General features: G+C 31.2%; 1 protein-coding gene across 1 annotated transcript; it reads right to left on the bottom strand.

Annotated features, from left to right (window-relative positions):
* Window positions 1-8,027: 8,027 nt before the first annotated feature.
* LOC124927671 (probable phospholipid hydroperoxide glutathione peroxidase) lies at window positions 8,028-10,090 on the bottom strand. The gene is made up of 6 exons (XM_047468127.1): window positions 9,787-10,090; window positions 9,463-9,539; window positions 8,883-8,944; window positions 8,664-8,782; window positions 8,362-8,529; window positions 8,028-8,270 (listed from the first exon to the last, which is right to left on the bottom strand). The coding sequence occupies exons 1-6, from the start codon at window positions 10,048-10,050 to the stop codon at window positions 8,235-8,237; spliced, it is 726 nt and encodes a 241-aa protein (XP_047324083.1). The 5' UTR covers window positions 10,051-10,090; the 3' UTR covers window positions 8,028-8,234.
* Window positions 10,091-11,054: the final 964 nt, after the last annotated feature.

The raw sequence follows: 11,054 nt of genomic DNA, 5'->3' as shown, positions 1-11,054 counted from the left end.
ATTGAAGAAATAAGATATGCCAACCGGAGCTAGATTTATGCCATGGATATACCTCGATGCCAAATTATCTTTAACGAATTCCCATACGAGATTTTCACCCTTTTTCGTTACCACGAAAAGACAATCACATGTGCATGTAAGATTCTTATTGGAAAAATACTAGCAGTTTAGTGAACGAAAGGTCTCCGGAATTGGGACCTAAGGAAGGGGATGATGGGATTGATTATATAAAGCAGTCCTATATATGAGATGCTTCCTTTTCCTTTTGCTTCTAGTAAACAGGTGACGGTGTAACTTTTCTAAAGCATATCCATTGTCATATTCTTGTTGTTTATTTCCTTATAAAATAATCATTAGTTTTATCCTTTTTATTCATTTTTTTAGTTAAGCTAGTAAAAAAAGAAGAATAAAATAATGTTAATAAGAAAAAAGTAATACATAAAAATTAAAGACTCCAACAACGAATAGGAAAAAACAAGACGAATTAAGAGACATGAGCCCATACTTTTAAGTCCCAAAAGCTAGTGAAACGTTTATCTAGATATTAACATATAGAGAATACTAAATCAATGTTTCTTTATTTATGATTAAATAACTAAGATATTGAGCTCCTCTGAATAATAAAATAAATAAGATGAAGATAATGATTGTAGGCTATATCTTAAAGTACTAATAATATTATTACCTACATTCTAGCAATAAACAGAACAAGCCTACTCATACATTCTTCATCATAGAAAGAATAGAGTAGAGCCTACATATTCTATCTAAATAGAAAAACTCTTTCTATTTCATCTATGAGATAAGGATCAAATAATAAGTATACAAGGAAAATCGTAAAGAAGAATTGAAAGAACAAGATGAAACAACCAAATTCTAAATCCAATTAAAAGTCATTCTTTCTTTTAACTGCTCTACTTGTTGAGTAGTTTTGAATGGATTGAAAAAAAATGATATCTTTTGATGTATAATATTGATATAATGAAATAAGATTAACACAAAAAGAAATCGATTTTTTTTGTTATGGTAATACAAATAGAAAAATATTGTGAAAATATTTTGGAAGGTTCTCGACAAGCTATTGGTGTTGACTTAGTTGAGACTTATTTAAATGTACAACAGTACACTTTAGAAAACTGAAATATTTGCCTTAAGAGCTTCTCTTCTGTCCTAGTTTACTATCTGTTAGGGTTTTGGGAGACCGAGAGTTATATAAACTCGTGTTAATTATAATCATATATAATGATGTAATCTATGTTTTGATCTTCTCAATACCATTTTCTCTTCTAATAGACGTAGCCAAATTTTATCTTAGTGAACCACGTTAAATCTTTGTTTGTCTTTATTTTGTATGTATTGAGTTATCTTTAATTAATGGTGCAATGAAAGAGAATATTGAACAAAAAGAAAGTGTATTTTTTTGGTGTATAATCTTAATTTAAGAAAATAAGATTAACACAAAGAAATTTTGATCTTTTGTTATGGTAATATAATTAGGAAAGTATTGTGATAATATTTTGGAGATTATTTGTCAAGATATTAGTGTTAACTTAGTTGAAGCTTATTTAAATGTAAGGTCGCACACTTTAGAAAGTTGAAGTATTTGCCTTGAGAGCATAATTTCCAGTCTCAGTTCTGTATTTGTTAGGGTTTTAAGGGACCGAATGTTATATAAACTCGTGTCATAACCTTAATCTTTAATAATGTAATCTCTATTTTGTTCTCTTCTTAATAAGATTTTCTATTCTTGTGAAAGTAGTCAAGTTTTATCTTGATGAACTACGTTAAATCTATGTCTTTCTTTATTACTTACGTTATCTTATGTATTCCCGTTACAACAGTATGCCATCTCTCGCAATCCATTATAACAAACTAGTATCAAAGTTTCAGGTTTTTAAATTATTTATTTTCTATTGAGAGAGATGGTAATAATCATCATTAAGATCGACAATAATAAATAGTTTACGATCAAGATGCGGGTTTTGATAAAATAACAAGGCGTATATGGGTCGTTGAAGTTGTTGACATGAGAAAAATAACCGTTGATATTTTATTATGGAGGAGAAGGCTTATTTAATTATGTTGTTGTGTCTTGCATATAATGTCATAATCGAGGTCTCAAGAGAAAATTCATTAGTTATGGTTGAAGTTGGAGAGCTTTTATATGATGAATTTTATCACCAATAAGTTACTTCTAATGTAATATCTATTCATCGTGAATGCATAAAAATTATAGTGTTGATAAACAAGTAGAGTTAGTGATTCAAGAAGAGAAAAAATACCACATTGAATCTAAGTTATCAAAGTCTGAACCATTAAATTCTCAACCGTTAAAAACTATTCATCAGTGTGTAACTGAATGTCAATAAAGGATGATTAATTTAAGATCACCTTAGAGATACAATTATGAGGATATGATTGATTATGAACTATATATAGGTTATTGTGGAGGAGGTGGATACGTCAAAATCATCCACCTATAAAGAAACTATATTTGGTTCTAAAGGTGCATAATGGTTTGTGCAATGGAATATAGAAAATCTAGACATTGACTAATGCATCTGGGAATTTTAGAGAATTCAAGTCACGATAGAGATTTGTTGAATAGCATTGAATTGTTTGTTACAAGGAAAAAGAATATTGAATAAAGAGATACTATATATTTTGGTGTATAATCTTGATATAAGGAAATAAGATTAACACACAAAAAAATATGATTAAAAATATGATTAATTGTTATGGTAATACAACTAAGAAAATATTGTAATAATATTTTGGATGTTCCTAAACAAGAAGATATTAGTCTTGATCTAGTTAAGGATTATTTAAAAGTGCAACCGGATATTTTAGAAAGTTAAATTCTTTGACTTGAGAGTATCGTTTTCAATCCAAGTTATGTATTTGTTAGGGTTTTAAGGGATCAAATGTTATATAAGCTTGTGTCACAACCCTATACTATAATAATTTAATCTCTATTCTGATATGCTCAATAATATTTTTTTTATATGGACATAACTTAGTGAGACCATGGAGGGAGTGTCAATTGACCTTTTTTAGGTCCCATTCAAATTTCTAATTTTTGGTTAAAATTCTGAGCTAAAGACTTTTATTTTCAAAACACTTCTGATAAGTCAATTTTAAATAAAAATAAAATGGCCAAAAGGTCACGGGTTCAATTCCATCTGAAAGACAAAGGCTAGGAGAAGCCAAACACAAGCGGAGCAGCTAATGTAGGCGTAACGCCAACAATGCGGCTAACGCAGAAGGAAAACAGAATCACCTTCAGTATTTTTTTAAATGGCGCATATTTTGTTAATGCGTGAAGTCTTCTTGATTAGCTCGGACCTTTTTTCTATTTTAGAAACAAAATGAAACTTCTGATCTATCGGTTATTGATCCAAAAGTTCTGAATACGATTGTTGAGTGAATGCTGAAGATCATTTCCCCAAAACCCAAACTGAAATGATCAAACGGAATTCCCGAATTTTGTTATGGGAAATTTATAACCCAGAGGGGATTTTCCAAATTAACATCAATTGAAGCATATCGACGGCTGAGATTGATTCAAACATATTTCTAGGTTTATTAGGTATTTAGATATCTGCCATTTTGTTGGACTTTAAGCTTCCAATTTGGGTGGTTTTCCAATAAACTTGTTTGAGTTGTGTAAGTATGAAAATTTGACTACCCTGTTTTATAAAAAAATTTATATATAATTATTTTTAATAATATTAAAAAAATTATTTTAAATTTTAAATTCAAAATAACCTAAAAGAGGAATTAAACCCAAATTAAGGATTAATTATTATGCTAATTAAACCCTAATTAGGAAAATATTCAAAAATAATTTGAGATTAAAATATTACACTTATGTTTAGTTTTTACAGCAACATCTTTAGCCATCAGATCAGCCTGGATTTTGATCCAACGCCCAAGAACGCGCCACACAGTCCGTTGTAAAGAAGCTAGTGCACGCCTTCGACACCGGATCAACTAACGGGATAAACTAACCCTGTTAGCCTAATCGCTGACGGACTGGACAGAACGGCTAATGGCGTCGTTTTGTTTCGTCTTCTTCGTCGTTCCAGACGCTCGCCGACGTGTTTCTTCTAGAAGGTCTAGCGCCTTCATTTCTCAACCTTATCCGATAATGCTTTTGCCCTTTTCTTTGTCTCGTCATCGCCTACAATATCTCCCTAACTAGGTTGGCCACCTTGCCCTAGAAATAGGCTACCACAAAGAGGATAAGAACTATGAATAAGATCGGAGATCATCAAATCCGACTTGAATTGAGCTTCCTCAACCAACCTACCTCGACTATAAATAGTCTCTAATGGTTTCTACACCAAATCATCAAACACTTACATAAAAACACATACCGAATCAAAGTTTGAAAATCTAGCCAAGAACTGGTTTTTTTCAAAACCTCATCCGGCGAGCCCAAAATTTGATCCAAGCCTCTAAATAGTCTCCAACACATCCAATGAGTGTTCTACAACTGTTTTATTTCAATTTGTAATTGAAAGTTTGAATTTTTTGAATTTTGTCTAGTTTGATCGGTTTGATCTATTATAGGGATTGTTCATGTGATTTCTTTGTTTAGAATCATTCCTTATATCATGTATGAACTTTTTGTTGAAAGGAATCGGATCAATCAACCTGAATCAAAAGTTTTGAAAAATTAAGCTTGAAAACTTGATTTTGTAAAATTTTGTGTTCTTAAGTTTAATTTGGATTTTTTAATTCAAATAGCAGTTAAACATATTTGTAAACATGCGGGGATGAATTCTCAATTACTGTAACAACGTTTTGATCATGTTTAATCAAACTATGTTTTTGAATTTTTTTGGATTTTGATTCAATCTTCAAAAACTGTTTTAATGTTTGAATGATGTTTATTTTGGTTATGTTCAACTATATTCATCATTTCAAAGTTAATGGAACAAAAATCAGACATTGAAATGGCCTAATTTGAAATATCCCAAATTTTGACCTAAAATGGTTTTAGAAATTGATCTTTGTAAAGATCCAATAATCGTGATTTATGTTAGGGTTTTTGTTCTTAATAATCATATGAACTAACGGTAGCTTATAGATCATGATTTCATGATCTGGATCAAAACTTATAGCACCTGCAATATTAATCAAATCAAGAACACCCCGGTCCTATCAGTCCCAAGGAAATGACCGAGATTCTTAGCCTAGGACCAAGAGCGAGGATCTTAGTCAAGGACTAAGGATCCCGATCGAGAATCTCCGGTCCGAACAAAGACCAATGACCGGTGTTCTTGAGCTATGACCGAGGATCACGACTAGTGTTTTTGAGAAATGACCGAGCCCTAAGATCAATGGTTTTAGCCTAGGACCTTGGACTCCAAACGATGTTTCTAACCTAGGATCGAGCCCTCTCTTAGCCTATGACCAATGTTTCTAACCCTAGGACTGAGTTCCATCCTAACCTAGGACTGAGTACCTTTAACCCTAGGACCGAGAACTACCTAACCTTAGGACCGAGAACCAGGACCAATGAATTTGACATGTGACCGAGTCTCCCAGGCCTGGGTCGAGCTGCCGAGTTCGGGATCGAGCCTCCCAAACCCAGGACCTGGCCCTCCAGATCCAAAGACCCGTGCGCCCGAGCCCTAGTCTAGACCACCCCAGTCTTGACCTAGCCCGACCGAGCTCAGATCCCTAAAACTGAACTCAGACCTTAGGACTCGGGTCCTAAGGCCTGTTTGTTTTCACTTTTCAAAATCCGAAATTATTTTCATAATTTAGAACCCGAATCCATTTTCAAATAATCCTGAAAGGTCATAAAATGATATTTTAATATTTTGGAATATTTCCTAAACTAATATTTTGGCTAAGGTCATGTTTGGAATTTATTTTAAATTCTAACACTTTTTTTATATTTTTCAGGATTTTTACTGAGTTTATATTAACGCAGTTAAATGTACGCTCTTCTAAATAATTTTGTACAATTATTTACGTAATCTAAAGATATCCTTGTTTAGGACTCTAGACTATTAATTGAAGAAAATAAATGTTATAAATAAAATTTTAATAGCTAGAGTATTTTATTTTTTAAAAACAATGCCTTCTTTTAACCGGCATAGAGAACATAGCGCGAAAGCCCTTTTCCGAGCGTAACTAAGACACGAACTCTTACCGAAATTCTGGTATAAATACGTTTATACACGTATCATTTTATTTATTTTTATAAAATTACTTGCCGACTCTAATTTCAAATAAATAATCTTTTAAATTTGTTATGTTTAATTAATTTAAACTGGGATTTGGTCAAATTATTATTTTTATTATTTGCCCCAGATTATTGAAATATAAATAAAAATTAATTATTTTTCAAATCTTCCAAATTTTATTCTAATTTTTTTTTTTTAAATAATGTATTCTTTTAAAAGAAGTTTAACATTGAACCTGGAGTCGGGAAGGGTTTTACAAGTTGGTTTAAAAGAAGTTTAACATTGAACCTGGAGTCGGGAAGGGTTTTACAAGTTGGTTTGATTAGTTGTAATTAAGTTGTCTCCGAAGTATATGTACGAATAAACTGGTCAGCCATCAAATGTTTGATCATTATATGTTGTAAAATATTTTAATATAAAAATTTGAATACAATTGATTTCTTTTGAAACGGCTCTAACCTGGAAATGGATGTGTACACTAGAGAAACCATAAATAAATTAAATTATGTATATTAATTATATTATTTATATTTTAAAAAAAAATTATTTAATTTAAAAATATAATATTTAATTATAATTGAATGACTCAATAAAATAAAATAAAAAATCTTTTTTATTTGAAATAATTTTAATACTACCAATAATGGTCCGAAAATCAATATTACTTGTTTGAGCAAACAAAAAAAATTAAAATCTAGTAAATATATAAATTCAATAAATAATTTGAAATTTTTTAATTATCAAAATATGTTGACAATGATATACTCTTTTATTTTTATTTTTTAATTGAATTGATACCTAAAATATTTTTTATGCCATGAGATATTTAAGAACAATTAAAAAAAAAACTATTTATCATTTTCAAGGTTTGAATATCAATCCTAAAGGAATCTGTTGAGAGCAAAAATCAATTGAAAACCTATTTGGCACAAACCAATCAACCAAAACTACTCAAAGCACAAACTAATCAACCAAAACTAATCAAAGCACAAACTATTAATTTCAAGTTGGATTGGGTTAGGATTCAAATAAAAAACTATTTACTCATTTCTAAACATAATTGATTCTGCTATATAGGTTGGACATCTAGCTTTAATAGCACAAACTAATCAACACTTACTGTGAATTTTTCATGTATATGTCTCACTAAAACATATTTGACAGAACCCTCTTTTTCTATGTAAAAGAATTAGAGAAAAAAATCATAAAGCATTAGATAAAATTGATTATAACCCATGTTACTACAACCTAATACATAAAAGCAATAATACTCTGGAGTTTCGAATAAGAACCTGGTAAAAAAACTTTCATGGATTGGAAAAAAGGAGGTCGGAGGGGTTGTTTTTGAGGTTGCTAATCTCTTCAATAAGAAGAAAGAAGATGGTTGCAGAATGCTACTATTGATCATGTTTAGATGAAAATTGGACATTTTAGGATAAAAGCCCCATTTTGTGAAAGAAGTGTAAGTTGGAGCAAAAGATGCTATAAATAAATTAAAATATAACTGCATATAGCAACTTGGAAAGTTTTGAATCACAATGTCTTAGTTGCCAAAAATTTTATTAGATATGGGTAGAACACAAACACATTTCCACCCATTTGTACAATCTTCAATCCCACATCTCTTCTATGTCATTGTTGCAAATATCTTAACTGAAGTAAATCAAATTGATATAGCTCTAGAAAACAACAAAGTGACAAACCCTTTCTTTTTCGATTCTAAAGAGAAAAAACTCACATTTAGAGGGATAAAGTATGGAAAAACTAGGACTGGCTGAGAGCCAGCATGAATATCTCATCAAATTTAATTTGGAATATCAGCTTTATTCAAATGTGTCAACAGTAAGAAAAGCTTCAAAACCATATTACAGATGGAATCCAGTCTATTACATAATAACATCCACAAGAGAATCAAATACAATTGCTCAAAATTGTCCTTGCATTTGAACTCACGGCAATGTTTTATTTTATACTATACTTTTATTTTATACTGCTTTTATTACCTTAGAATCATTGCTATAAAAGCAATCATCAGAGCTTTGAGGTTAACAGTTCCTTAATGTCCTTCTGCAAGGACAAATAGATAAAAAAATATATGAGAATTTAAAGATCTAGAAAATTGCAATGTTGGATTCGCATTTATTACTCTGTTCATTACCTCGATGCTAAGAGGTGAGGTGGTGGGTGCATAACGATTAACAACATTCCCATCCTTATCAACCAGAAATTTTGAGAAATTCCATTTAATGTCATCCCCAAGGAACCCACCTTTGCTTGATTTCAAGAACTTGTATATTGGAGAGGTGTTTGCACCATTAACATCAACCTAAATAAAATAATACTCCAATCTAAATAAAATAATCCCTAATATAGGAGAACCAAACTGTCGAAAATTGATGAAAATAATTGGCAAGATATAAAGCAGGAAAAGGGTAAGCTCAAGAAATTTTAAATCCAAACCTTATCAAAGATGGGATATTCAGCCTTAAATCGAGTGCAAGCAAACTCAATAATCTGTTCATTATTCCCAGGTTCCTGTCCCCCAAACTGATTACAGGGAAAAGCCAAGATCTCAAGACCTGCAAACCAAATGAATACAGGTTCAGAATGAGATGAATTTTATGTTGCTCAATACTTTCAAGACTTATTGGCACATATTTCGGGTCCAAACAAGCATACCTTTATCCTTATAATCCTCATATAACTTGGTCAATTCCGTGTAGTTCGAATTGGTGAGACCACTGCAAGATAAACCAGATATTTATTTTCAGCTTTCCCTTGCAGGGCATGGATAATAATAACTTTCCAACACACCCTTCTTAGGTCTGAAATGAATTTGCAAGCAATCAATCAGCTTTTGCTTAAAAGTCATATTTTAAACACTGAAATTGTAATGATATGCATCCAGCTTAAAAACAACTAAGTAGTGGTGTTTGATAAAGCCTTGCACTTACCTATAAAAAAACATCTATGTATTGTAACCACTTAGAACAACAAAGTAACTTCTCCCTTAAAACTACCATGGAAGTTCAAAACCATTCCAACAATCTATGTAGATCAGCCATGAAATATACATAACCATCCTTTTTCCTTCAGATATAGAGAGATAGATAGATAATACACATACATCCATTGCACAGGCATTTCAGGTGTGCCATGGTCTAGTCTAATACAATAATATGACATAAATATCTGAAGAATTAACCATCGATCACCATAAAAAGAAAATCCAAACAAGAGAGAAGTTTTATGCTAGTACCATTGAGATGCGACATTGACAATCAGGAGAACCTTCCCTTTGTAAATGCTAAGGTCCACATCCTTTCCTCTAGCATCCTGCATCCAGAAAACTCATCAATCACATGAAACTAGAGTATGTTATGCATTTTTTTTGTTACAAATTGATTAGCTAAAAGCAGAACCCAAACAAGGCCTAAAACATCCCCAGTACATTTCAAGATATAGATATTTCTCCAACCATGGTAATGACAAATAAGAAATTCCCATCATGGGGATATCCTAAAAATCCCAAATTTCATTACAAAAAGGAAGCAAATAAATTTAAAAAATGAATCGGAGAGACCTTGACGGTGAAGTCATGGACTGATTTGGCATTCTGTGAAGCGCTGCTTGCCATCGTTCGGTGAGTGTTAGAAGAACCCGCGGCTAAAATTCCAAGATAGCAAGATGTACTATAATACTTTGATGATGATGATGGTGAAAACCCTTTTCTTATCGAATAGCTCCGGATAGATGCGGTAAAGGAGGATGGTTTGGGAAGATGGAAGAGGCGCAGGGTTGTGCTTAGATTTCTTCGAATGAGTGAAGGGGAACAAAGACGAAGCATCGATCGATTAAGGAAATGTATGTGGCCGCTTCACAAACACAAAGTGTGAATTTATTTATGGTGTACGCGTACAGTGAAAAACGTCGGTAGGGAGTTCGTGACAACGCGAGTTCGGTCGTACAGTAACACCTGGCAACTGCAGCCCTTGTTTACGTGTCGAACGATTCGACCAAAGAAGATGAGCTGGCCTTAGAAGTTTTGACTAGTTTATTTTGGTTTTTTATTTTTTATTTTTTACTGTTTTTAATATTTTTTAATATTTTTATTATTATATTAATATCATTTTAATTATTACTATTATTTTATTTAAAGTATTAAAATATTCTTATTTTATTTAATTAAATTTAAATATAAAATATTATAATAATTAAAGCAATTAAAATATAATATTATAATAGTTAAAGCAATTAAAATATAATATATAGTATACAAGTTTAAAACGGTTTATTTTTTTTAAAAAAAATATATAAAATATAATTATTTTTTTAAAATTTTAAAATAAATTAAATTAAATCAAATTGGTAAGGATTAAAAATAACTTAAAAATTGGCATCTAATTGTTTTTCGTAAAATGAAAAAAAAATGGCGTGTAAAAAAATAACGTTCTCGAATAAAAGATTTATTAGTAGTTACATCTAGTGGTGTAAACGAACCGAACTGAGCTCGAACTAGTCATGGCTTGAGTTCGGCTCGAGCTCGATCGAGCTTTCAATATTAAGCTTGAACTCGGCTCGATCATATAATCATAGGCTCGAGTTCGGCTCGAAATGCTCGAATTTAAATATATTTATATATTAATTTCTTATTTAAAAAATCATAATGGAAGTCGAGAGTCCATTCATTGGACCGTGCAACCTTCCGCGTATTTTTTTTTTGTTTGACGCTCCTTAACTCTTCATCAGTCATGACTAGGTTCACGTAAGAATGAGCATATTGGTTCACGTAAGAATAAACGTATTGGTTCGCATAAGAATACATGTATAATACATAAGGGAGTTATTCAT

The sequence above is a fragment of the Impatiens glandulifera genome, chromosome 2, assembly GCF_907164915.1.
Source record: "Impatiens glandulifera chromosome 2, dImpGla2.1, whole genome shotgun sequence".
In the NCBI taxonomy this organism is placed as follows: Eukaryota; Viridiplantae; Streptophyta; class Magnoliopsida; order Ericales; family Balsaminaceae; genus Impatiens; species Impatiens glandulifera.
The sequence above is the reverse complement of the archived record's forward strand: the minus strand, read 5'-3'. Positions and strand labels throughout refer to the sequence as shown.

Bases quoted from the DNA above. Each gene is read 5' to 3' on its own strand.
- LOC124927671 (XM_047468127.1), bottom strand. From the start codon at position 10,050: ATGCTTCGTCTTTGTTCCCCTTCACTCATTCGAAGAAATCTAAGCACA. The intron at 8,945-9,462 runs GTACTAGCATAA...TTTATCTTGCAG, and splicing joins GTCAATGTCGCATCTCAATG to TGGTCTCACCAATTCGAACT. The intron at 8,271-8,361 runs GTAATGAACAGA...TTGTCCTTGCAG, and splicing joins CCTCACCTCTTAGCATCGAG to AAGGACATTAAGGAACTGTT.